General features: G+C 53.9%; 2 protein-coding genes across 9 annotated transcripts in view; both read left to right on the forward strand.

The window, feature by feature from the left end:
- MGRN1 (mahogunin ring finger 1) overlaps positions 1 to 21,547 on the forward strand; it is a 56,531-nt gene extending 34,984 nt beyond the window's left edge. For 2 of the 7 annotated variants that reach the window (XM_069809779.1, XM_069809785.1), the window contains 12 exons: positions 1,757 to 1,809; positions 5,164 to 5,211; positions 9,655 to 9,723; positions 11,903 to 12,062; positions 13,734 to 13,843; positions 14,784 to 14,849; positions 17,413 to 17,636; positions 18,590 to 18,713; positions 19,253 to 19,298; positions 19,963 to 20,070; positions 20,635 to 20,757; positions 21,383 to 21,547. In XM_069809779.1, coding sequence (XP_069665880.1) covers positions 1,757 to 1,809; positions 5,164 to 5,211; positions 9,655 to 9,723; positions 11,903 to 12,062; positions 13,734 to 13,843; positions 14,784 to 14,849; positions 17,413 to 17,636; positions 18,590 to 18,713; positions 19,253 to 19,298; positions 19,963 to 20,070; positions 20,635 to 20,753 — 1,127 coding nt within the window. In that variant the 3' untranslated portion in view covers positions 20,754 to 20,757; positions 21,383 to 21,547. The remainder of the gene's footprint in view (positions 1 to 1,756; positions 1,810 to 5,163; positions 5,212 to 9,654; positions 9,724 to 11,902; positions 12,063 to 13,733; positions 13,844 to 14,783; positions 14,850 to 17,412; positions 17,637 to 18,589; positions 18,714 to 19,252; positions 19,299 to 19,962; positions 20,071 to 20,634; positions 20,758 to 21,382) is intronic. The other 5 variants (XM_069809782.1, XM_069809783.1, XM_069809780.1 and 2 more) reach the window with 5 other exon arrangements.
- Positions 21,548 to 22,572: 1,025 nt separating this feature from the next.
- NUDT16L1 (nudix hydrolase 16 like 1) lies at positions 22,573 to 25,701 on the forward strand. Of its 2 annotated transcripts, XM_069809788.1 has the most exons (3): positions 22,577 to 22,851; positions 23,391 to 23,651; positions 24,638 to 25,701. In XM_069809788.1, exons 1-3 carry the CDS (start codon positions 22,624 to 22,626, stop codon positions 25,109 to 25,111), a joined length of 963 nt encoding a protein of 320 aa, XP_069665889.1. In that variant the 5' UTR covers positions 22,577 to 22,623; the 3' UTR covers positions 25,112 to 25,701. The 2 variants fall into 2 exon arrangements, with proteins under 2 accessions (XP_069665888.1, XP_069665889.1); XM_069809787.1 differs by lacking the exon at positions 23,391 to 23,651 and having other exon boundaries at positions 22,573 to 22,851.
- Positions 25,702 to 26,553: the final 852 nt, after the last annotated feature.

Raw genomic sequence — 26,553 nt, forward strand, 5'->3', positions numbered from 1 at the left:
AGCCAATAGTGTACTGTCATGTATTTTAATAACCTGGAAAGGCAATTGCTTTTAAATCCTCTCCTGGAAAGAATATCAGCACAAAAATGTGACACTTAGGCGAGATTTGAGGAAATTGTTGTGTATTTTGGTTCTTTTTTAACTGATGGGACTGGAAGGAGCTGGCCTTGTGTGTTTGGAGCACCTGGAAAATTACGGCTGGCTTGTAACTGCTTGTGTTAAATAAAATTGAATGGCAAATTAAAATAGCAGTCAGCAAGATGTTGGTTTGGACTGAATTCTGCCAGGAGATGTTTGCATGCCTTGAAGAATGTGAGCTTGCAATGTTAGCCCTCTCCCATTCCTGCTAGTGGGATTGCTCTCAGGGAAACGTACAGAAACCCTTCTGGGAGGCAAGGTGCTGCACAGAATCGGTCGCACAGCTCCAGCCACACGCGCTGCTTGAATGCCAGAGGATATGAAGGGAAGCACTGCCTGTTATCTCTTACTTGGCTGTTCAAACTGTGAGGAGGGACCTGAATTTCATTTACCGAGTGAGCTAGAACAGCCTTGCTCTTGGCTGACAGTGTGGGGAGCAAGCAGATGAATTCCCAGTTTTAGCCCTTTTTTCTGCATGCCATTGTGTTCCTGATTGCACCCAAATTGCCGTGACCAGTGTCAGTTACCCAGCAGATCTGCAGGCATGGACTCTCTTCTCCCACGTACTGCTGTTGCCAAACGTGATCATCGTGACATAGTCCGGTGAATGGTTCCTCTTGTTGTCTCTGCTGTTCTAGGGGCGCAAAGGAAGCTGTTGAGGTCCTCTCCCTTTTAGACAACACAGGAGTTGCTTCCTTCAGCTGTTAATTTTCTGGTATAGAGCTGATAGTAGTGTCTGCCAGCTCTTCTAGATGTGCTGAGCACAGCGTGGGTACTCGTGGGTCCAGGCAGGGTGAGGTAGTTACATGCTTTCCCTTCCATCAGTGACGACTCCATAACCTCTGTCTCCCATTTCCATATGATGAGTCTGAACACAAATAAGCAAAAGGGTCCAACCAGTTGGAGCTGAACAGAACCTTAGAGTCTTGAGCCAGAGAGACTGGGATTGTACCTTGGCTTCCTCTATTCTCTATTTGCTGAGGGAGCTATGAATGCAGTACAGAAACCTCTGACAGCCCCTTCTCAATGCTATTGGATTAAGAGGGAGGCCTCGAGTTTGAAAGAGGGAAGATGTGATGTTTGTCTTTGGGAAGAAAAGTCAGAGAACTGGACGGAGATGTTTCAGTGTCCAAAATTGGTATGAGAAATAAATGTTTTATAAGCATGTCAGATTAGAATGAAATAAAGTGATAAGTACCGGGACTGGAAGTGCTGCCAATTGCTGTTAAACCAGATGGATTTATTAATCTCTGTGATAGATTCAGGTAATTAAAAACAGGAATTTGAGGGGACAGCAGAATCCCACTGAGCGCTTTGTTTTACTTTCCCTTTCCAGCCTCTGAAAACAAAGTGGGATAGTTTGGAGCACCCACGATAACGAAGCCATGTATGTGTAGGGCCCACCACAGACCGCAGCAGGGTTATGTTCTTGCTCTGCAGGAGTGTGAGATAAACCAACCTGACAACAAGATAAGAAAAGTTTTAAATTGCAAGAGGAGATGAAAATAGAACAGATGGCAGTTTAGAAATTGTGACTGGACTAAAATTCAGCTCGGGGTGGTTTTATGCTTGTGCTGTTTTCAAGGTTTAACCATGACTGCTCTTTCTCTTTTCGCAGTGGTGGTTGAGGTGACAGGTCATGCCCATGTTCTTCTGGCTGCATTTGAAAAGGTAAATGAGTTCTTTTTTCCTTCTGTCCTTGTTGTTGTATATATAAATGTTTACATGGGTCATTAGTTCGTATTTATATAACACTTAGCCCAACAGAGTCCTGGCCTGTGACTGGGGTTCCTGAGTGCTATTGTAGTACAAATAATTGCTTGCAGCATCTCCTGTGCAGCCTGTAATTATCATCTGTACCTGAGCTGGTCACTCAGCTAATTGCAGCTGGTGTTTCCTGTGTGTGGGGAGAGGGTGTGCTTCAGTGGCTGTGATGTCTGAGGGTGGAAGGTGTTGACCATGGCTGCTACCGTGCAGTTTTCCAGGGCCTCGTGATCTCTTTGCAGAACCGGATCTACTATGTCCAGACCCTGTTGCACCATTGTTTGGCCTTAGTTTACATGTAGGACCAAGCCCTTTTAAAGAATTAGGATACATCCTGCATAAAGACTTTGAGCTCTACTACTTTTTGGTGGCATGTTTGATGTAGCTGACTGCTGCCTACATGGTAAGGCTAAGCCAAGCTGTATGCACAAGCCTTGATAGCAAAATCTCTTCCCATGATAACTGGACCCTGAAAACAGTTGCAAGACCCATAACTGCACCATGTTGTGTCTGGCTGTGGTAATACTGCAGATGCATATCCTGGGCAAGTGATACTTGTAGTGACATGCTAAGATGAGGCAAGAGATGCTGGAGCAGAGCTGGGCATGTAAAGAGGAGCATCATCAATGCTGTGCTGTTAGAAATTCCTCACTTCCAGGCTGACATGCAGCTGACTTCTGTTTCTCAATCTGCTCTATTCCTGCTGTATCCCTGAGCAAGTTGCCAGGTTTATTCTGTTCTTCCTTGGTGGATAATGTGGATGGTGACAAGCTGAGTCAGAGGGCATGGGAAGCACAGTCAGTCCTAAGGAAGCCCTGTGGCTGGGAGATGCTCTAAGTGTTCTAGGTTGCTTTTTTATAGGACTTAGTATGTGAAGAAAATGAGTTTTCATGTGTTAGAAAGGCTGCTCTGAGCACTGGCTCTGTAGGTGGTTCTACTCCTGGCAATTAGAGATCTGTCAGAAATGAGATGGGCAGCTGCAGCACCCCTGGGACTAGGGCAGGGATTTTATTCTTCTAGTTTCTTCCTCCAGCTGATCTGGAAAACCAAAACACACTGGAATATCCCTCAGTTATTGTTCAACAGCACCTGGGAGAGGACAATGTGGGCAGTGGGTCCTTGGGGAAGGCTCGAGTCTTTGGAGCCCATCTGTCATCTTGGTGGGAGAGTACTGTAGGCAGAGACCCCCTAGCCTTGCAAAATGATTGTTCAGCAATTTCTGAGGAGAGAAAAATAGATAAGACTGCCACCTGCCTGCATGTTACAGCCTGATTTTGAAGTATTCTATGCATGTTTGCCTTCCTCATCTGTGAGACTCACCTGTGCTCCCCTTGCTATTGCCTTCATAGCTTTTTGGTTGTAGCTAGGTTCAGATTCGACTTTGGATCTGATGATGTGAGTACGATTCTTACTTACAAAGGAGTGTGTTTAGTTGCTGTTTTCCAAGTACCCAAACATAGTGCTGTTGCAGTAAGCCTAGCCTCTGTGGTCAGGGAGTAGAGCTCTCGCTTGGACCTGGATTTGTCCCAGCTTCCCGTTCTAGCATCCTGTGGCCAGCACTTGATAATAGCACCTTATAGAAAGCAGGAAAATGCACACACATTGGGAATGTATTAGCATGAGGGTGGAAGTGAAGCTTTGGAAATTTCTGTCTCAGACTGGAAAGTGGCTTGAACTGCAAGGATTACAGGTAAATTCCACCTACTGTGCAGAACCTCTGAGCTCTCTAGATGCACAAAGGTGATGACAAAAGCCCCCGTAATGTTCAGGGAGCTGAATGATGTATGCAGCAAAACTGGAAACCAACTAAAGCTGGTCAGGCCATTCCGTCAATGCTGGATTATGTCCTGTGTCCAGGTCTGAGCTCAAGGATTGAAAGTGCTTCCCTTCTTTTTCTATTCTGTGTGTGCTATGAGAGGGAGGTGCTGTCTGGTGGGGGCACTTTTTACTTCTTATCTTCCACTGAATGCTTAAAACAAGATAAAAATTTTTCTTTTAATAAAAAGTCACAGGGCAAAATGCTTGTTGAGTTCTTTCTCCTCCCTGTTTGATTAAAATATATTCCCCATCCTTAGAATAATGGCAGCTTTTGAAGTGTAGGTCCATAAATCCAGAAGAGGTCCTTGCTAATACCAGTGCTGCTGTTCAGACCATGTTCAGAGAACAGACAGACAGACCAGCAGGCCTTGGTAACTTGCTATTTATATGTATCTTTAAGATCAGAATAGTAACTTTGATGCTATGCATAGTCTGGCCTTGCAGCTCTTCCACAGGCAGAAACTCGGGGCTTTGTTTGCCTGGAAGACAAGACTGTTTTGTCTTTTGGTGCAATGTTGTCCCTTCCTTCTGAAACTCCTTCAGCAAACAGATGTATGTCTGCGACTGTTCACAGCAGCAGGGCCTGCTGCAGTTTCCCCTAAGTCTCCTTTCCTGCTCTCTAGACTGTGGCAGGAGAGTTGGTTTCTTTCAGTTTAGTTGGCCCTTGGGGGTGATGGAGGAAATAGAAAGAGCATGCTATTCCTATCATTAGTTCTGACACCAGGTATATACAGAATTGTTCCAGCCATGCCTGCTGCTACTCAGCAAATGAAAGGCTCAAGGCAGTCACCACAGGTCTGAAGATGGCAATGTGGAGCATGTGTGACTTGCTTCTGACTCCATCCAGTGGACAAGCCTTGTTCGTTCTCAGCCTCATGCCAACCCCCTGCTCTCTTGGGGCTCTGGCCTCAAGAGTGGCTCTGTAACTGGGTGTTACTTAGGGTGTTAACAAGTCTTGCTGGACTGGCTGAAGAGTTTGCACACAGTTGGACTGCTTGCAATCTGAATCATAGAATCATTTAGGTTGGAAAAGACCTTCAAGATCATTGAGTCCAACCATCATCCATGCCCACTAAACCATGTTATGGCGTACCCCGTCTATGCGCTTTTTGAATACCTCCAGGGATGGTGATTCAACTACTTCCCTGGACAGCCTATTCCAATGTCTGAAAGCATTCAATGTGTCAGGGGATTTTTGTGTTTGCTCTCACCCACTTCAGCCAGGTTTAACTTGAGCCAAGTCCATCTAGCTCTGCACTGGAGCAGACAAGGAGCACTCCGATACCCTGTTCCACTAACTCTGCTGGGAATGATTGCCATTCAGGCTGTCCTGGTTATACGTATGCCACCGTCCCCTTAGCTAGCAGACACCAACTTTGATCATGAGTCTGTTTTAATTGGTACACTTCAACTATTTAATGCATTTCCTTTTTTTCCTGCTAGCACGTTGATGGCAGTTTTTCCGTGAAGCCGTTAAAACAGAAGCAGATCGTAAGTACCTGTTTCCTGTCTACTGCTTGATTAAAGATATTTGCTGGTGTCCCACAGGTGCCCAACTGTACCTAGTGGGAACCTTCAGTGTTAGCTCACCGAGAGCCTGAGACCACACCTTGTTAGCTCAGATATCACAAGCAAAGGCGGTGAGCTGCTGGCAACCCTTAACTTTGGGTTGTTTGTTGCACAACCAGATGTGTGTTGGGGGAACAAATAAGGCAGCGTGGGACTGGCAGAGCAATGGTGCAGGTCTCTGTGCTCCTCTGGGAGGCAGGCATTTTGTATTGATCCAGTCCTCCCTATACGTTCCTGTCTTGCTGGCATTTGGCATTTGAATACAAAACTGGCAAAGCACAGTACTGATGCTTCCATGTGTGTATAGGTGCAAGTAAATTACGTTTGCATAACTGAGCTTAAGTGCTGTATGTATTAAGTAGTGTGAAGCATGTCTGTTCATTGACACGTGTTAAGTAGTGTGAAGCATGTCTGTTCATTGAGACTGCCTGATCTCCTTAGGTTCTGTGTTTTGTGGTGTGGAAGGATATCTTTACAGGCTCCCAGTGTCCTACGTGGAGGCTGAAAACTGTTAGCTTTCCGTGTGTGTGTGTGTGCACGCACGTTAAGATACTAGGGGACTGTCTTCTCCCTGCACAAGCTTCCTTGTCGTGCCTATGGTATCTCTGGAGCAGCCCCAGGGCCTGAGACCTTTTGGCTCATCTTGCCTGTCCCCTACAAGTAGCCTGGTACTTAGCAGTCACAGACATGGTCTTGCTTTGAAGCTGTTGTTTATGTACCAGACTGCACACATTATGAGGGGAAGGCAAGAAGGAAGACTGGCAAACAGGGAAACATCAGGGATCTGTAGCCCTTTTTTAGCCCGTTCTGGTGTGGTGTGATGCACAGAAGCTGTGTAGTGCCTTACCAAGTTTGAACTTGCATCCAGTCTTGCATAGAGAGAAATACATAAGCAACTGCAAACTGCTAAGATTGCCAAGAATTTCAGCTTCTGAAAGGCAATATGGTAGTGATCCTGCTGCAAGGATCAGTTTAAAATGCCTTGGAGAAAGAGATGAGATTTTGGTGGTCAATCCTTCACCTTTAGATGTGTGCTGTTTCTGCTTTAAGTGTATTTGACTTCAGCTGCTTGCGATTGATGGCTAGTGTTTTCTAATCTGAATTAAAAAGGCTTTTACTACCAAGAAGGTAATTAAGTGCCTTGATTAGACACTTACTGCTCTAAGATGTTCCTTCCAGTCCCCAGGTCAGAAAAGAGTCACTAAAAAGTATCGGTTAATCATATACCAAAATCACATTTGGTAATTCACTATCTGCCTTGCCAATGCTGTGCAGAGACTCATGGCTTGTCCTTCAGACTTGCTCATGCCTAGTGACAGCAATATTAGCCCTCGCTGCCAGAGCTTTATCCCAGTGCTAGTGGTGAGTTACTTGCCCCTCCAGCCTGATGTCTATTCTGAGCCCTGTGTGTCCTAGACTGACCTGCATTCCCCTCCCTTCCTTGGTGCTTAACTTGGCTGTGTTGCAGCATGATCTACTGGCTAGCTGATCGATCTGGGTCCCACAGGTATTTTTAATATAGAGAGACAGAGACTATTTCAGAAGGTGTCTATTGAGCATGTGAAGGCAGGTTTGTAATGGGAACATCCCATGAAGGGAGAGCTTGTGTGCTGTGCAAGAGGCTGCCTGAGCGCTAAGGGAGCAGAGCAGTGTGATGCTAGTGGTGCGTCTTTCTCATATATTCTTCTGATCAGAGAATAGCGTTCGTGAGCTGATGAAAAGCCACTCATTTATCTTGCTTGTGGGTTTGGGGGGGGGGGGGATTTTTTTTTTTTTTTAAAGTGCTTACATGGCTGTGAGCTCTCTTGAGCTGGTGTTGGGTTACTGTGCACACTAGCGCAGTGTGTGTAGCATTCTCCATTTAGCACTCTGGACTCCCCAAATGGAGGGCTGTCTTGCTGGAAGTGCTCTCTAGGGAAGTTCCCACCCTACCACAGTATGGTTAGCTGACTCCTGCAGTGAAACAGTGTGTGCTTGTCTGTCTTTACTGGCAGAGCATGTATCTTCCCACTCAGTGTTTGGTTGTGGGTAATTTTTTTTTATTGGCAGTTTGTAAAATGTAATGCTTATATGTTCTCTCCTATGGCTTTTAAAATAGAAGGAAGCTCTTGCTAGAAGAACACACAGTACCACTGAAACTGAGATAGCATCTGCACCCATGAGAGCATAGAGCAGAGGTATAGAGTATATGTCTGGAGTAAACCATCTGTATAACATTGTACATTCTTCCCCATCACTGCTTTTCTTTTGCCTTCCCCTCCTTGCCATTGCCTGGATTGCTGGGTACCTTTTGTGTGCATCGATCTCTAAAGCTCTTTGGGAGCAGGAAGCAGCAGCTAATGAGCTGAACTGCTTTGTTCTGTCAGCTGAGATCAGTTATAATGTATGTACCAACCTGTTTAAAGAAATTCAGCATGGATGAATACAAACAGATGGATCGGCAGAAAAACATGACCTGGACTTGGCCAGTGGCTCCTGTGTGCATCAGCTGAGGCTGTATATAGCAACAGAAGCCTTTGGAAGGATGACGTGGTGTGGGATGGGTTGGAGAAACGTGGAGGTGAACTGCATTGAGCACAATCACCTACTCCTTATTTACTCCTACTCTTTTAAAACCTAGAGATCTTTCTAGTAAGAGCCATGTTGCACTGCTCACCCTTTTCCTACTGGGACATGAGCTTCTTGGGGTTTTTAGAGGCAAGCAGTTAAAACAAACGCAGAACGTTTGGTCTCTTCCTTCCTGACCTCTTCTTTGCTTTGAGCTGACCACTTCTGCACTCACTATCACTCATGATGATTCCCTGAGGAGTCAGGATGCTGTAACAAGACTCTCTTTGAAATGTCAAGTTACAAAAGGACATCTCCCACGTAATTGTTCCCAAACTTCCTGGGTGAGTTGTGAGCTGCTGCAGAGGATTTTGCTCAGCAGTCCAACAGCTGACCTCATTGCCATGAAATGCAGGCCTAGAACAGATTGTCTGTAAGCTGCATGCTGAGTTAAATGGGGAGGCTCTGGAATTAGTTTGTTAAAGCTGCTGCGTCCCAGCTCAGAGCATTTCTGAACTGGCTAACGGGCAGGACTAGCTCCTGCACCCATCTTGGCATGTGACATCTTCTGCAGCACTGAAATCCCATGGCAAAGCCATTGCTTTTCTGAGCACCTGGCCTGACAAAAGGAGAGGAGAGAGGCCAATTATATGTGGAAATGCCAAAAGCCCTGGGGTTGATGAGCTGTTGAAGTACTGGGCTCCCGGTGGCTTGGCTTCACTGCATGGCATCAAATGGACAGTTACAGGATGTCGGGAAAGCGTTTCCTTCCCCTATTTGCAAGATGTGTCAGTTTGATACCTTGCAGCCCCTTCACCATTTTACCTCTTGTGGGGTTTTGTGCAGAGGAGCATGCCCTGCTCTGGGGAAGCTGCTGTGTAGCACCAAATCTCGGGGGACTGGTATCTGTGTGCATCCTTGTAGAAGCTGTTCCTCACAGCTGTGAGAGTCTTGCGCTGTACTTGCTGGCTAAGCTAAGGAACAGGGGAGAACATCCCGCAGTGCAGAGGGGACTTGCCTTGCTGGCACTTGAACTGTCAGCCTTTCCTGCCTTAGTGCTTTAATTCAGCTGCTTGAGTGAGTTTGCAGGCAGGTGCCAGCATTTGCATAAAGGCATGGCTTGGAGGAGTATGCCCCAGGTTTGGGGCTGTGAGCAACTTCCATCTGTGCCTAGAGCACTTTCTGCCACCACACACCCCAATTTAGAGATGCCACCAAGGGCCTAGGGATGGTAATAAATGACAGTGCACTAATGTAGGGTTGTCCCTTGAGTGCTTCTCATGCTAAGGGAGATGGTTTGTCTCTCTTCAGTAGCTTGAACTTATGCTCCCAGGTGATGAACAGGGAAGTGATGTGCAGCCGTGATATGCCAGTAACGAGCTGTTGGCCCAGCACCTCTGCTGAGGTTACAAAGATGGGTGGAAGTTCATCTTGGTTAAAGTTAAGCAGTACTTCACAGAAGGAAAGGACTGTGGAAGGCTGATTGCCTCTGGCTTATTTAATCTATGGGTGCACGTTCCCTCTTGATCTCTGAGACAAGCAGAGCATTTGTTTTTTAGATGATTTTGATAGTGGCAAAAGTGGCCAGTTGGGCTCCCTGCTCAGACCAGACAGGATGGGCACCACTTTTTGAGCAAGGAGAGACTCATTTTCCCAGCTCTCCTTTGCGATACTTGTTTCTGTTAACTTTTTCGTGTAGATATAGGGGAGCTGGCTGTTGTGGGTGTAACGTGGCCATTTGACATGGGGAGGGGGGAGGTGATCACGAAACAGCAATAACAGAGCAGCTGGCACTCCAACTGTTGTCTTCTTCCCTAGGTTGACCGGGTGAGCTATCTGCTTCAGGAGATCTACGGCATTGAGAACAAAAACAACCAAGAGACCAAGGTAAAGGTGCTCAGGAGGCTCCTGCTTTTGAGCTTAACTATGGGGCTTGGCAGGGCAATGTGTAGGTGCTTCCCAGAATGACTGTCAAGTGTGTGTCATTCCTGCAGGCACTGAAGAAGCCCAAGGATCACAAGTCTTCACTGTTGTAAGGCCCAAACAGTCAGTGGAGTTGTGCTGAGATAATTTTAGATAGTGTGAGACTCTGGAGGATGTTCCCTGAGGCTGGGATTGCTGGGAGAGAAGGGCATCAGTGCCCCGTGGGTGTTTCAGAGCACTGATTTTTTAAGGCTTGTAGAGACAGCCGTGGGACAGTGTCGCTGCCTCTCTGCAGTCAAGGCAGTCATGCATGGTGTCTGTTCTTTGCTCCTGTGGTTCCTTTATGTTCTCCTGTTTAGGGGGGGACCACATGGTCCTGTAGTGTTGCAGGGAACTGAGCTCTCCTAGGGCTTGCCGGTGTCCAGAGAGCAGCCTGCATTCCCCAACAAGAGGGAGCACAGCATCACTAAGAGGTGCATATGCAAATGCTATAACCAGAAACATTGCCCATCTTTAGGCAGGACCTTCTGCTGAATCCCAGCTTGCTGCACAGCCCCATGCAGATTATGGGACTGCTTTATATTTGCTTTAGCCTTACGAAGAGCTGCCCTTTGCTGCCACCTGGGCTGCAGAATGTACCAAGTGCTGGCCTGAGGATCAGATGGCTCTGGTGCATGTAGTGCGTGATTTGCAAACAGAGGAGTAGCCACAGAGCAAGACAAGCAGGATTTCCTCTCCAAGCAATGCAGTGTCCTGCCCAAAGCATCCTGTGATCTCTATCTGTCTGTTCCAACAGGTAGCACCTGAAGAGGCAGGAGGGAGAAGTCTTTTCAAAGATTTTTCTTGCACAGGATCTATTTAAGAGGATTGAAGGCTTCTGTTCGGATCCTCCAGGGTCTTGTGATGATTCTCTTGATCCAGCAATCACACATTTGTGGCCCATCAGACAAGTGGCCTGGAGCCATTTTTGTTCTTCCTAGTATACTTAGCAAACCATATGAATGGGAAAGCAAAAAGTCTGCCCTCCCTACCTCCCAAAATAGATGAGGAGTGCATGTGACGGGGCAGACAGGCTTGCAGCCTTTTGCTGGCATAGTCAGGAGGCTGGGTGCAGATGTGGCAGCAGCAGATGCTGTATATTGCTGTTTACACCAAGGTTGCCTGTGGTCTAGCATGTTTTAGCCCTGGTAAACAAAGGGGCCTTGTGAAGTGGGACCAGGCGAAGGTGGAGGGTGGCCCATGCTGGGTCATCAGTTTGGTGGGCTCTGGCATAACTTCTGTGGCATTGGTGGGGAGACTGGGGTTCTCGGGTGTCAGTGAAGAGAGCTCTTGTGGTTGGAGAGTGGCTTTCTCCTCCCAGCAACAGCTTGGTGGCTGTAATCCAATTTGTGGGGCTCTGAGTGACTGAAAGATTAGTGTGGTGCATGTTCATGTTGAATGGGTTCACACTGACCTTTTTACCAGGGTAGCTGTGAGCAGGTGAGCATCCCAGGCTGGTTCTCCTGCAGCTGCATCGACACTTGTGCCAGCAGAGGAGCCTGGTAGAGATGCTGTGGCAGGAGAACCACTCACTCCATCACTTGTTCAGAGGACCTGTGGAAACTGGGCTAGGCATGGCTGGAGTGCCTCCTTCTGTCCAGCCCAGGGGCAGCCTGACTTGCTGCCTGCCTCAGTTTTGTGCCTCCTCCTTTGGGGGCTGCTCTCTCCCTGTGGACATGGGGCAGAAAGGCCAGACTGCCAAAGGGCCTGCTTCCCTGCTGACCCTAGGAGCCACCAGGCTGGCAGGCAGGAGCTTGTTGTTGGTTCCCGTCAGCCAAGGGCATCCCTACCCCAAAGGGGCTCCCCTCAGCACACAGCCTAGCTCTGGGGAAGCACAGCAATGCTATGAATTCACAGTATAGTGCTCTGGTCTCTGGCCTTTAGTGAGCACAGAGCAGAGCCCTGAGAGGAAGGAGTGTCCATAGCAGGGCTGTGTGGGCTGGAGCTTGCTCTCCTTGAGAAACACTCTGCTGAGAGCTGTGGAAAGAGGATGCCAGCTCTCTCAGAGACTTTTGGGTGGGAAATTTTCCCAGGCTCCAGAGTCCCTTGGCAGTTTGGCATGGCCCTTTCCATTCACATGACAACATCTTGCCTCTCATTGCAGCCTTCAGATGACGAGAACAGCGACAACAGCAACGAGTGTGTGGTTTGCCTGTCTGACCTCCGCGACACCCTCATTCTGCCCTGCAGACACCTCTGTCTCTGCAATTCCTGTGCTGACACCCTGCGGTACCAGGCCAACAACTGCCCCATCTGCAGGCTGCGTGAGTATGTGCCCAGGAAACAAGGGCATCTTTCTCCTTCCTAGGCTCCTGTTAAGTCAGTACAGGCTGCGAGAGGCATCGTGTATTTTATATACCCTACCCCAAGGCTCAGCATCAAACATGCTACTGTTCTCACTGGCATCTGGAGATTCCTGGCACCTAAAATAACTGTCCTTAAACAGGGAAGGAGGAGAGCACATGGGAGAATGGCCCTTTGTCCAGTGCCTCCCTGGCCACTTGGCCTCTCCCTGGGATGGATCTGGAGGTGCAGGTGCTCTGAGCCGTGCCATGTAGGCAGTTCTTGTGTTTCGGTGAAGATGATAGAAAATCCCCCAAAGGAGGGGGGTGGTTTGTCCTGAGAGCATCTGACTGAAACAGCAGCCAGCCTCACCAGAGGGCTGCCCAAGTACTTTGTGTGATTTTCTTTTTTTTTTTTCCCCTCTGACAACCCTACTTTGACTTCACCAGGGAGGCAGAGATAACAGTCAATTTGGAATCTTTTGCTTTGCCAAGAGCGTTAGGAGGATCTGCTTAACCCCTGCATTGCTCAGCTCCCAAAAGATGGAAAAAAATACCTGTTCTGACACTCAGACAGCACTTGCTGAATTCCATGTCCTTTCTCAATAGCACAGAGGCACAGGAGTCTCTTGAGAAAATGCCTATGTTTTTGCTGGAATAGATTGTGTGTTTCACCCTGTGCTTGGTCTCTGAGGTATTTGATTGTTTCTAATGGATACTTCTCAGGAAAAGAAAAAAGAGTTTAAGACAGATGTTTGGCCTGAGAAATTAAGTCTAAACAGTTCAAACTTGGCAAAGATACAGTAACCAAAAGGAAGATCTTATCAGAGGAAGTGCCAGACAGCTTTGACTGTAAGTAGCACAACTTAAAACACAGGAACAGCATTATGTCATCTGCGTGCTGCAGCAGAGTAGGTTGTATTTGTTTGGAAAGTGCCCCCATGGAAGACTTCCTGGGAATCTGCTTCTGGGGAGTGCAGAGGCAGCAAGGATAGATTTGCACCTCTGTCCTCCGGCTCTACGCTGATCTTGCAAGCAGCTGGGTGCAATAAGAACTAGAGAAATGCCTAGGCTTTTCCTTATGTGTGAGCAAGTTCTTACAGCTGCATCAGAACAGATGTCTGGCTCATTCCTATGCGCCCTTGGCACAGAGGAACTAACAATATTAAAGATCTGCAGATAGAAAATGGGACTGTGGGCAGGGAGTGGAGATCAAAGCTGTTGTGGTGGGAGGACCAAGGGATCACTGTGCTGGAGACAGGAGTATAGCCACTAACCCTCTGGCTGGGTTCGCAGCTATTGCAGTGCACTGCCCAGGGCCGAGCTCATGTTTTTCTTACTGTGTTGTACAGTATCAGGCCCAAAGCACCTCTGCACATGAGTGTAGCAGGGCAGGCAGTGCCTGTTCTCCGCAAGGCCTGCATGTACCCAGCCTTTTTCGGCCAGCAGATCTCTTTCTTGTCTAGATCAATTGACTAGAAGCTAGCCCACAGCACTTGGCTTTGGTATGCTCCATGGCCCTGCTCCCCATGCACACAGGGAGTTCCCCCATACCGACAGTGTGTCTGCAGCAAGCCAAGGAGCTCTGGCATGCAGCTGGCATGGCCTGGTCCTGCGTGGCCATGTGCTCACCTGCCTACTGTTCTCTCCTAGCCTTCCGTGCCCTGCTGCAGATCCGGGCTGTGAGGAAGAAGCCGGGGGCTCTGTCGCCAGTGTCATTCAGCCCTGTCTTGGCACAGAGTGTTGACCATGATGAGCACTCTGTAAGTACCTCACAACCCTGTGTACAAAGCCTGGGTGCTGGTCTCAGCCTGAGCAGGCAGCTTGTGTGTGCGCACGAGTTGCTTGGCCTGATGGCTGGCATCCCTGGGGTCTCAGGAGGTGTGCTCAGACCTTGGAGCAAGGTCTTCCTGAGCAGTGCAGCCTCTCTTGTCAACCTTGCTAGACAGCCAGGATCTCTTCTCTTGTGGGTTAATAATACGACTGGTTTTAGCCAAGTGCCCTCCTGTCTTTTGGAGGAAACAAACCCACAGAAACCTCAGTCTGAGAAGGTTTCTTGGGGCCTGTCCCAGCAGAAAAGTGGCAGAGTCTGGGCATGACAGGGTGGGAGCTGGGAAAATGGGGGAGATTACAGTTTGACTTGCACGCACATCTGCGTGGCAGCACGCTCTGATGAAATGCCTTTGGCATTGGGGTTCCCAGCACGGTAGCAGAAAGGCCTCTTTGTGTCAGCCTCCCTCAGTGATCAGGGTCTCAGCAGGCAGCTGAGGGAGCGTGGGATGGAAAGTGTGGTGCTGGCGGCCTTGGGGCCAGGTCACACATCCTTGGTGTGGTGAGGGCAGCAGCTCATTGCCTGAGCAGTGCTGTTGCACAGCTGACTCTGGCAAGACACATGAGATCAGAGTGAGGAGAGAGAGATCTTCATCTAGATCATCTTACAGACTTCATGGGAAGAGAAAGATACTGTCACAGAAAAAGCCTGGTTTAATCCATCTGTCCTCTTCAGCGTTATAGCCCTGCTGCCTTCAACTGGGGCTAAGAAATAGAGCAGGGGAGAAAACCCGAGGGTTGTTGTGAAGCAGAGTGTGGTGTGTAGAGGAGACAGGTGCTGTCACCTGGAGCGAGGTGAGGAGATGCTGTGTGTCTCTTCATGTCACTAATCTCAAGAAACAACTTCTTTAAAACATGGTTTTCTCTTGACAGTGTCCCTTTAAACCCCTTAAAGTGAGCACTGTCTCACTGCCCAGCAGGAAACCTAGAAGGGAAACAGTAAGTGGATTTGGTTGTATTTGCTCCTATGGCAATTCTTAGCCAGCGGTGTCACTAGCACGTGGAAGCGTTACACATGCAAGGGCTTGCTAACACGCTGGGTTTGACTTGTGCCCCTGCACGGGCTGCGACACTCCATGTACTGCCTCCATGTTAGTGGTGAGATGCTCACACCCTGCATGGATGATCACTAACCTCTGGTTCGCGTGCGGAGTAATAAGCAAGGTGGAAGCAGCTTGCCACAGGGGTCTGATGCTGACTCTTAGGGACTGTCCCCAGGTCCTGAGCCTGGCTGCTTTATAGTTCCTAGCCAAGACATTTTCATAGCTTTGTAGGACTGTGGGCAAGCTGCTGTCCCCTTGGCTCACCCAAAAGCTTCCTTGCACTTTCTCATCCCCTTGGCAGTTTGGCCTGGGCACATCTTATTGTGGTTTACATCCCAGTGCTGGGATGTAGAGGTAGACAAATAGACACAGTTGGACCAGGTCTTGTATTCAGGAACACTGGCTGCAATGGGCTGTTTTGCTTTTACAGACCCAGGAAGGATGGAGCTTGTTTTGTTGGGGGATTCTCAGAGCTGGTGTGCGAGTGTGTAACTGGAACACTGTGCTGGGGACAGGATGAATGGCAATTGTGGGGGACCAGGAGCTGGGAATGGGAAAGATGAGGGGGGGGCCCAGGCCAGGAAAGGTCTGTTTGTGCGCTCTTTGTGTACTCCCATCAAAGGCAGCTGTCATTGGTGTCAAGGAGGCTGCAGTTTTCTTTTGCTCAAGCCGGCCTAGGTTCTTGGCCTTACGAGGAATGTGGCTTGCTGTGCTTGTCAGGTCTGGAGAAAACCTGAGGCTGGGTTCAGGTAATCAGGCTACTGCAAGCTTGGCACGATCCTGGCTTTCTGCAAGCCTCCTACACCGACTAGCAGTACTGCTGGAGCAGTGGGCTCTATGGGTGGTGTAGTGGTAAGTGTCCCAGGAAAGAGCTGTGTCTCTTAGGGTTGTTTAAAAGCTCAGTAACTTGCAGCAAGGGTGTTGTAGCCACTGGCTGAGAAATCGTCCTCCAGCCTTTGAGCTGGGTTGCAGACCCTGAACTTTCACCACAGCGAACCAAAATGAGCAGCTTTTGAACCCTCAGGCCTTAGTCTACACAGTCAGGAGAAAATGTCCCAAACAGAAGCTAGGGGGTTTTGTCTCCCTGACTTTTCCATCCACAAAATAGCACCTCTGAGCTGCTGTCTGGAAATGAAATGTTTTTGTGGAGATAGCTTTTGGCCCCACCGCCTACAGGTAGCAGCAACTGTGAACTGATTCCTTGTTCTGCTGACTTGGTTATCTTGCAATCACCAGCTATGGTCTTCAGCGCAAGCTCATAACCATCACAAGACCAATACTTGGGGGATGCGGGTTGATGCTTGACCCCAGCTGCCACTTGTTCTTTCCTCCCCATCAGATCTAGCTCCTTCTGTGACCACAAGTGGTCAGTTCAACAGTCAACTCCCACCAAATTAATGGCTTTGTTGGAACAGGTTGCTGGGCAGGCTCAACTGCAGCTGTGTGATTGGGAGATCAGGCACAGAGAAGCTACAGGAGTTCGTGGTCAGGCTTAGCAGCAATACGCCATCTTAGGTACAACATAGAACCATCTCCCTGAGGACACAGGACTGAAACAGCTCAATTTAATGTAAGCCTGAACTGCTGCAGTCTTGCCTCTTTGTTTGCAGCTGGCTGGGCTGAGCTGCCTATGGCTTGCTGGGTTGCAGCATAAACCCCACTTGCCTCTGAGTCCACAGGATCTTTATGATTAGGAGGATTTTTGGAGTTAAACCAGTATTGGTTTAATGGCTTTGCAAGGGTCCCTTTGACTGGCAGCTTAGTGAGTTACAGAGGGAATGGGAATTGGTGGAGTTTTGCCCTCCCCGCCCTTACAGGGTCAGTGATTTTGTGATCCCTTTCCTACCTTTTAGCAGAGGCGACTGTGCAGAGAGCCAGCGTTAGCAGCTGAGAGGACTGAGACCATAGGAGAAGTGAAAGTGGTGTAGGCTCCAAGGACCAGCTGTCACCTGGGGCACACGTACTCCCCTCCTTTGTCTCTCTCTTAGTGACACTGGTGGTGCTGTGAAACAGCTGTGTGTACCAGGTCTGGAAGCACAACTAGGGTGCTTATTGAGCTAGAAGGGTCTCTGAACCATTGGAGGAACTTTTAGGAAAAGAATCCATATGTTTTTTATAGCAGCTTTGTTAGGAACATGCTTTCTCACCCTCCTTGCCCAGCTTTTGAAGGTACGGCGGGGGGTGCCCAGCCATGTTCCAGCTTGCTGAGATGCCCAGTCTCTCAAGCATTGCTCTGGAAACTTACCTGGAACATCATGAGCGTTACAACCCAAAGGGGAATGTGTGGCTGTTGCAGGGAAAGGAGGCTGAGGGTCCCTGGAGAGGTGGCTGTGGGGATGGGCTGTCTGGGACCACAGTGTGGGAGGTGCAGGGCTGGGCTGCAGCGAGGCCTCCCCTTCTAGGGGGGCTTCCAGCCTGGTGAGGGTTTCTTAACGTGCTCCTCATTTTCTCACCCACAGAGCTCTGACAACATCCCTCCGGGCTACGAGCCCATTTCCTTGCTGGAAGCGCTGAATGGCCTTCGCTCTGTTTCCCCGTCCATCCCGTCAGCTCCGCTGTATGACGAAATCAACTACTCTGGTGTGGTGGATGGGATGCCGCCTGCGAGCCGACCGCTTGTTGGGATGGACAGAGTTGTGGAGAGCAGCCACCAAAAGGGGAAGCGGAGCAAGTCTCCAGATAGGTCAGCACAGGGGTGGAGGGGTCCACTCCTCTTGCAAGCCCTGAGGGCTTGTGGCCACACACACTGGGAGCCAGGAGAGGGCTCTGGCTGGTCTCATCACTGGTAGCACTGCTAACTCAGAATTTTAGGAGGCCAACAGGTACTCATGCCAGTGAGAGAATTGGGACATCACTCCTGTGTTCAGCCTGAGGTTACCATCTTGTGTCTCCTTAAGGGCTGGCTTTGTCACCAAAAGAAAGATGTTTTTTAACAACAAGAATTTAATCCAGACTTTGGATGGAAATGTTTCCTTTCCAATGCAGTTAGTTCCTCAATTTGCATTTGACATCCAAACCTTGTTGGATTTCAGCTTTCCATGGAGTTTCCCAGGAACAAAAGAATGGGGTGAGAAGTGACCTGAATTTCAGAGCACAAAATGCTGAATGAGATCCTTTAGTTGTCTGAAGCCTCCTCTACTGGCCTTGTGATGGAGAATGTAGGTGTGGATGCCTTGGAGTGGGCAGCCCACCATAGGTGCCCTTCACGTGTCCCTTGCAGGGCTGTACAGGTGGGGTCAGACTGGGTTTGTTCCTGGCACTCCTCGCTGTCCCCCATTCCAAATTTCCCTCTGGGAGGGGAGCCCATGCAGGTGTGAGGAGCAGCGTGGGACCTGGGCCTCTTGCTTTCCATGCAAAGGCAGATTTGTCCAAGTTGCGTTACTGTGCTGGAGCTCTGCACCACTTGGGCCTGCCCCAGAAAGGCTGCTGCTGCTATTCTCCATGTAGCTGTTACTGGAGGGCCCTGGTGAATTTAGCTCAATAGTTTGAGCTCCTGCTCATGCATGTTGGCTTACACTGCTGGTGGAGGGACAAGGCAAGGGTGGTGACAACTTGAGCTACTGCCACCAAATCCGCCAGGGTGTGCGGTGCTGGCAGCACTGCGGCTCCTTGCAAATGGAGTTTCTCTTGTCGCAGCACACTACGGTCTCCCTCGTCCCCAATCCACGAGGAGGATGAAGAGAAGCTTTCCGAGGACTCTGACTCGCAGCCAGCACTGAGCGGGGGTGAACTGGTCCTGAGAGAGACCAGCTCTCCAGAAGTAAGTCTGTGCTGTGCTGGGGAGCTGCTCTGAGCCAGAGCTCTTCTGGGGGGGGATTCTTCTGGGACAGTGGAGGTGCCTTGTGAAGGGCCATTGCTTCCTCAGTGACAGGACAAAGATGAGCTTCTTAGCATGAGTGGCCTGGAGCCAACGGTCTCAGCTGCCTTTACCCGTAGGACTCCATGGGGAAGGACGTAGCCGCTCCCTGTGCCCCTAACAAGTCTTTGGGAGCTGGGGGGTTGGAAAGCCACTTGGCTGCAGCCATGTCAGAGCTGACCTTCCCCCAGCTTCTTCGAGGAGCCCAGTGTTTGGGGCAGGGGTGGAAGCTGGGCCTTGCTGGGCTTTCAGCACCTGCTGTTGTTGCCTGTAAACTCCCTCCATCCTGGCCCATGGTGCCACAGGACTGATGCGTGGCCCCTTGGTCCCTCAGGGAGATGCGTGGCCCTGCGTGCAGCTCTTTGGAGAACGCCAGAGCAGGAGACAAGCGCAGCAAGGGCCTGCAGCCCACAGAAGTAACCTGTGCGGTTCCTCTTTTACAGAGTGTGGCAGGGGAAGAGATTGAGGAGGCCTCATCCCTGCAGCAGGGTGAGTGTGCGCTCAGCCGTGGGGGCAGCCAGACCTTGTCTTGTTGTCCAGCTCCGCTGTGGTGGGATGGGGACAGCTGGGGACTGGACATATGAGTTCAGAAACATCTAGCCCCTGAAATCCCATCTCTGAGCTGCTGTGCTTCACCAGGTCTCTAGTACTTCCCTGTTCTCTCCTGGGAAGTGAGGGAACAAAATCAATAGATCTACCTGGTGTATTTGCCAAGCATCTCTTCTTGCTGTAAGCTCTACACAAGTAGAGCTGTCCACACCATGGGCTGTCTCCTTGCACGGCTGAGGGGGGGGAGATGGTTGCGTGCACCAGTGTGGTCCTGGTGAGACCATGGCTGCAGTACTGGGCATGCAGGATGTGCCCCATGTCTTTCGGATGGGTCTCTGGAGCTCGCTCAGCATCCAGAGGGCATGAAGATGGGGTGGGAGGGGGGTGCTGGGTGCGTTTTGGGGCATGAGCCTGCATGTGAACAGAGCTGACCCTTTGGCACTGTGACCTGGGCCAGTCTGACCGGCTCTCCTGAGACCTCTGGGGGGCTGGGGGAGCCTGGGGAGCTTCCTCACCTGGAAGACCTCAACCTGTCCTCCTGGCCACGTGCCCCTGCAGAGCTGGTCTGGGGACTGAGGGGCTCTGTGCTCTCGGCTGGTTCTAGGTAGCCGCCCACCCTCTGTTGAAGACGTCCTGCAGGACAGCAGCTGCGGCGAGCACAGGAGCCTGACGCAGTCGGAGAGCGACCCTCCGGTAGACGTCTACCTGCCAGGTAATGGCCGCGCCGTTGGGGTCAGAGGTGCACTGCTGACCTGCTGCACTTGTGGCTCCGGTTTGGGGGCCTGGGAGGGTTGTGGACCATGTGCCTGACCGTGGGCAGCCTCCCCAGCCTGGGTGGCATGCTGCAGCCTTGGGATGGGACAGGAACGCACCTGCCTGGAGCACGGGCTCCCGCTACCTCCCAGTGGGCAGAGTGAGCTGTGGGCGAGGGGGGCTAACACAGAGGTAACTTGCCCCCCACCTTCTCTCTCCTCCTCCCTCACCCTTTTGTCTCTGTCCTTCCCCTCCTTTCTCCTCTCTGGGCTGCAGCTGCTCAATGGAACAGTTTATGTGACAGTGGTCTCACATGCCTGCCCCCACACCGCGCTCCTGCTTTCGGCCAAGGGAGGGGAACCATCTGGGCCGATGTGGGGGGCAGTGGGCACCCCTCTGCCGTGGGGTGGTGTCACGGCGGGGAGGGCCGTGGGGTGCCATGCTTTGCTGGCAAGTGTGGCCATGGGACGCTGTGCTGTCCTGACCCCCGACTGTTGTCGTTGCAGCCTGTTTTCTTCCGTAGAGTCGCAGTCTGTTCTGAGTACCTCTCTAATTGTCTCCTTCCCTCTCTGTCTGCCTTCCTCCCTCCTGTCTTGGGCAGCACTGGGTCCTGATTCCTGCTCTATTGGTATAGAGGAGTAAGCTGGTACGTCGTCTTGTTCTTCTTACGCATCACTGTTGTGTGGGGCAGCAGGACCCCTCCTGGGAAGGCTGGCAGCCAGGCGAGAGCGGGGATGGGACTGATCCTGGCCGTTGGGGCAGGGAGGGAGGGGGCAGCAAACCAACCAGCCGGCACTGCTGGCCCTTTTCCTGGCTCTCTTCCCATTCCTGGCACCACCATCCCTGCACCTCACAGGGGGACCCTGCTCTCCCCCAGTGCCAGGACCCCAGGCAGGGCAGCAGAAACCCCGGCCCTCCCCACCAGCTTCTGCTGGGCTCCTGGGTGAGGGCTCTGCTGCCTCATGAGCACCATGAACATCCAGGCTCCTGCTGGCTTCTCCCAGGCTGGTGGCAGAGCGTGTGTCCCCTTAGTGTCCTGTGTCCCACTCCTGGTGCTTGCTGAACCTGCAGCTTAGCAGGGGTAGAGGGGATGGAGCTTGTGGGCTCCAGCTCCGTCTCCTGCGGTCAGTCCAGGGTAGGAGGGGGTGGCAGGGGTGATGGTCTCCTTGGCCCACGCTGCCCTCTCCCCAGGGCCGAGCACCCTGCCTGGGCTCTGGGTCTGACCCCAGAGCTGGCACTCTTGGGGCTGAACTTACCTTCTCCTCACTCAGGCTCATCCGACTTCACCAAGATGCTCCCCGGCCGCGGCACCGGCAGCCCCACGCAGCCCCTTCTCTTCGAGCAGACACGTCTTCACCTGGAGGACGAGCAGAGCCTCTCGTGAGCGGGGGCCGGACCTCCCTGCCCACGCCACCGGACCCCAGAACCCACGCACAGCCTCTTCCCCACCTCCCCAGCAGGACTGGCCCGTGCTCACCGCTCCGGGGATGCAATGCGGCGTGTCGCACCGGCGCGATTTCGGCACAGCCCGGCTTTTTTTAAAGACGTGCATGTTTCCTGGCGGCGGTGGGTAGGGGCTGGTGTCGTGTTTTCACGTGGGGGGTGGGAGTCGGGCGTGGGGGGGTTCGGGGTTAAAATCGGCAGATGAAGGACACTACCGTTGTATATTTTGTACACACCGAGCACAGCCCTTTGCTGTCACTGCCCCTGTACATAGCTGCGGCCCCCCACCCCCCGCCTGTGCCAGCAGCACCTCTGGGTGCTGGGGTGAGCCTTGCCGGGGCACAGGGCTCCACGGAGGGGAGGCGGGGAAGGCCGTGGGGGTCAGCCCCGTCCCATCCCGAAGGGGTGGGACGGGGCTGACCCCCACGGCCTTCCCCCCCGCCTCCCCGCAGAGCCCGGCGCTGCCCACGCCGTGTGCCTTGTTCTGCTTCTGCGGCGGGTCGCGGGGCGAGCCCCCCCTCCCCCCCCCTTATTCCCCTTCCCCCTTTATGTTTGTAGTAATAAACCCGTGGAGCAGCCCCGCGAGTCCGTGCTTCGTGGGGAGCGGGGACCCGTCTCCCCTCTGCGTCGCCCGTGGGGGCTGCGCCAGGCTGCCTGCGGGGGGGCGGGGCCGGGGAGCTGAGGGGCGGGGCCGGGGAGCTGTGGGCGTGGCGGACGTGCTAGATGGGGCGGTTCCCCTGCCCTCGCCCGCCTCCCTCCCGGTGTGCTCTTCGGCGCGCCCATCCCCTCAGCTTTGATCTCATTGGACGCGGGCGCCGCCGGCCCCCGGGCGGCCGTTGCCTAATATGGCGAGCGACGCGGGCAGCAGCGTCCGCTGCCATTGGCTGCTCGCCGCGATTGGCCGCCCCGCCGAAGGCGGGCGCGGGGGTTGGGGGGCGCGGCCGAGCGCCCATTGGCCCGCTGGCGCGCGGCGCGCCGCCACTGGCTCTCGCGGCCGCCGCTCCCGCCCCCTCGTCGCCGTCGCCGCCGCGCTTGCGCGCAGCGGGCTCCCGGAGCGGGCGGCGAGGCGATGGCGGCCATGGGGGCGATGGCGGCCATGGGGACGCTGCCGGCGGGCGCGGGGGCCCTGCCGCCGCTGCCGACGCTGGGGGTGCCGGGCGTGCCCGAGCTGAAGCCGCTGACGCGGTACGAGGCGATGCGGCTGGGCCCGGGCTGGAGCCACTCCTGCCACGCCATGCTGTACGCGCCCAACCCGGGCATGCTCTTCGGCCGCATCCCGCTGCGCTACGCCGTGCTGGTGAGGGAGGGGGCGGGCGGGGGGACGGGGGCGGCGGGGCCGGGAGCAGCGGGGAGGGGGGCGGGCGGGCCCTCGGGCTGGGGCGGGCCGCGGGCTCCGGGGCGGGGGGGGGGCGGGGAGGCGGGCTGAGGGCAAGGCGGGCGGGCCCGGCCGGGCGGCGCGGCGGCTCTGGCTGTCCGGTAGTTCCTGTGCAGGGCGGTAGCGTCAGGCTTGGCCGAGGCGGCGGCGGGCCCGAGCCCGGGGGAGGAAACCACCACCCACCTCCCCCCCGGGACCCCCCGGGCTGTGCGGCCGGGGCGGACCCGCCTCGGCTCCCCGTCCCCGGGGCCGCGGCGAGCTCTCGGAGACGGTGTCGGTGAACGGTCCTGGATGCGCTGGAGCTGGTAGGGCCGCGCCGGAGCGGCCGGGAGGCTTCCCCGCGCCCCTCCGCCTCCGCGGAGAGGCCTCCGTGGCGCCGGGCTGGGGCGCCCGCGTCCCCCTCCCGCCCCCCCCCCGGGGGCTCCGCTGTGCCCCATTAACACCATGCGCCTCTATTGCAGATGCAGATGCGATTTGACGGACTGCTGGGCTTTCCCGGGGGGTTCGTGGATCGCCGTTACTGGTCCCTGGAGGACGGTCTGAATCGGGTGCTGGGCTTGGGTTTGGGCTGTGTGCGCCTGACGGAAGCTGACTATCTGTGCTCGCACCTGACAGAGGGGCCACATCGCGTGGTGGCACACTTCTACGCCAGGCAGCTGACCCTGGAGGAGCTGCATACCATCGAGATCAGCGCGGTGCATTCCCGAGACCACGGGCTGGAGGTGGGACATCCAGGGAGGGGGTGTGTAGAGCTCTGAGTGTTAGCCCCAGGGAAGACGAAGCTTCCCTCCTAGGTCTGCTGGGCTGCTGTCTCTCGCAGCCCAGCGGGGGAATGCACCGCATGTAGAGCTACCGACGGCGAGTGCCGCGCACCGCCGCGTAGCACCGGCGTTAGGAGGTCTGGCTGTCGGCTGGGGTTGTGTCTCGGGCTGCGGAGCGTAGCGAGCTCGAGCTCCGGCCTTTCCCGGTGACCGCCCGTGTAGGGAAGAGCCCTATTTACCCGCTCAGCCTCAGGACGCGGGTGAGGTCCGTCTCGCATCTGGTGGGCACCTGCCCCCGCCCTGGGCTGAGTAACCTGGACTGGAATCGCGACCCTCGGCGCGGTGATGTGTTGCTCCAACCCGAGTTCTCCCAGGCTTGCACGGAGGCAGTGCGGGAGGCAGCCTTCCTCCCGGGTAGCTGGGACCGGCTGACGCCCCGGGTTAGAGCGCGAGAGCTAGAGTCTCCCAGTGCGCCCACGAGGCGCTCGGCAGGTTTCGGCAGCTGCGTGAACGGAGGCAGTGGGCCCTGGGTTGTGGCGCGGTTGAGGGGGACGCGTGGGTAAGCCGTGGCGTCCCCAGGCAGGGCAGGGTGTGGAGGGGGAAGCGGGGCTCCCCATAGCGGCCTGGGGCAGCGGGATCCCCCCCAAAGGGGCAGGAGGGGGAACGGAGCCAGGGCTGGGCACAAGGGGCTGGGCAGGGAGAGCAGGGGCCTGGCGGGGCTTGGGGAGGGGCAGTGCAGGGGCTTCAGCCGGGCTGAGGGCAGGCAGGTGAGGGCAGGCAGGTGAGGGCAGGGGTCGGTGTGGGAGGGAGGGGCAGCATCTGGCAGCCGGGGCAGGGTGGGCCTGGGCTGTGGGCTGGCGGGGTGCTGGGGCAAGGGTGCAGGGGCAGAAGGGGGGGGGGCTGGTGCTGCCGTGGCCCCTGCTGAGCTGCACTCTGTGCTGTTGCAGGTGATGGGCATGGTCCGTGTCCCCCTCTACACCCAGAAGGACCGCATGGGTGGGCTGCCCAACTTCCTGGGCAACTCCTTCGTTGGAACCGCCAAATTCCAGCTGCTCTTTGCCCTGAAGATCTTGAACATGGTGCCAGAGGAGAAGCTGGCCGAGGCTGTGGCTGCCACGCAGAAGCCGAAGAAGCCGGCCATCGACCAGGCAGCAGGGGTGACAGGAAACCTGCCTGCTGCTAAGCCGGCGAATGAGCTGGCGGTGCCCGCTAAAACAGGCAACGAATTGGCAGATAGGGCAGACAACCAGGCAGCTGTGCAGGCAGCAGTCGAGGCAGCAGAGCAGCCGGTGGCTGGGCTGGAGAGCGGGGCCATAGTGGAGCAGCTGGCGCCTGTGCCAGCAGCCGAGGTGGTGGAGCAGCCGGCGGGGCTGGGGGCCGACGCTGTGGTGGAGCAGCCGGTGGCTGAGCCAATGGAGTGACGCTGCCATGTTTGCACTTGATTAAAAGTGGGTGAGACTAGAGACTTTCTTCTAACTTTCCAACCTGTTGCTGGCTGCAGTTGCTGCCCACGTGATTCCACTGCCCAGCCGGGAGGGTTTGGGTTTGTCTGAAGCAGGGGAAAGCTATGTATTTTTATGGCCATTAAACTCTAGCGAGCTTCCCAGATCAACCTGCACAGTGCCCTGCAGAGTGTTCATGTGCTTACGTGAGGGTGCCGAAGCCTTAGAATTATGCTTTGATTTCAGGGACGCACTGCTGCTGTCAGGTCCCTGTTTCATTTTTAAGGAAGACAACATCTTATTTTTTAGATGCCCTGTGTTGACTTGGATGCAGCTGTGTGGGTAGTGGACACAGCTGAGGGACGGGGCTGCTGGTCAAGCACCTCTGCCAGTGTCGGTGGAATGGCTCCCCTCTGCCAGCGGCGGTGTGGCCGGGCTCCTGCTCAGGGTGCTGGTGTGGCAGGGTGGCGTGCACCGTGAATTCCCTCTGGGGCGTGTGGGAGTGCTCATGTGGGTTTCTACCTGGAGATCTGTGGGAGCAGGAAAGCAGAATAAATGGCTTTGCTGAACGCTTCGCAGTCGGGATTGTTCTTGACCGCTGGCACAGACCCTGCGACAACCCAGAGCTTTGGTGGCACAGGGGCTGGGGTCACGCAGCACCTCTCGGTTCCCTCTGCCTCAGGGCTTTGTCTCCTGCCCTGTTCCTTGCTGGACTGTGCCAGGGCGAGAAGCTGGAGGTGAAGGGGAAGGGCAGAGCCCAGAGCTGCTGATGGCAGCTCCTCTCAGCTGGGGGAACCTGGGGCTGAGGGGACTGGCAGGGTGCTGCACTGCTGCAAGCTGTTGTTGGGCTTCAGGCAGGGGCCAGAGGAGAAGCTGTCTGCACTGCTGCAGGTGCCAAAGCTCCTCCCAGGTACTGGCTGTGCGTGGGGTGTTTGTCCTGGCTGTAACGCAGCTGCAGCTGGAGCAGCCAGCGAGGAGCCCAGCTGCACTGAGCCTGCACAGCCACTGCTGTGCATGGCCCTGGTCTCTGCTTGGGGAGGCATTTCAGCTGAGCCTTAGTAAAATCCTCCACCCATCCAGCAGCCCCCTTGCAACAGGGCAGGCTCTGTGGCAGAGGAGCTGCTCCCCCTGCTCCAGCCTCTGGCCCTGCCCTGTCCTCCCCTCTGCCTATCCCAAAACTGATCCTGGCCTGAGGATCCATCCCTTGCCAGCAGGAGCCACCCCCAGCCCTGGTGAAGAGGGCCTGTGGTCACCCTGCATCATGGCAGAGCACAAGGTCAGATGAAGGTGCTCAAGCAGCCGATTAGAGGCAGGCTCCTGCACAGAGTGACAAACGACTCAGGAGAAGAGGTCTGGTTTAATTGAAGACGTTTAGAGAGAGACTGATGGTGGCAGCACAATGCTCTTCAATAAATAATGGG

Source organism: Haliaeetus albicilla, chromosome 22 (assembly GCF_947461875.1).
Source record: "Haliaeetus albicilla chromosome 22, bHalAlb1.1, whole genome shotgun sequence".
NCBI classification, from domain to species: Eukaryota; Metazoa; Chordata; class Aves; order Accipitriformes; family Accipitridae; genus Haliaeetus; species Haliaeetus albicilla.

Excerpts from the sequence above, each read along its gene's own strand:
- NUDT16L1 (XM_069809788.1), top strand. The coding sequence starts at position 22,624 with ATGGCGGCCATGGGGGCGATGGCGGCCATGGGGACGCTGCCGGCGGGC. Across the intron at positions 22,852-23,390 it reads CGCTGCGCTACGCCGTGCTG|ATGCAGATGCGATTTGACGG; the intron begins GTGAGGGAGGGG and ends CCTCTATTGCAG. Across the intron at positions 23,652-24,637 it reads CCCGAGACCACGGGCTGGAG|GTGATGGGCATGGTCCGTGT; the intron begins GTGGGACATCCA and ends GTGCTGTTGCAG.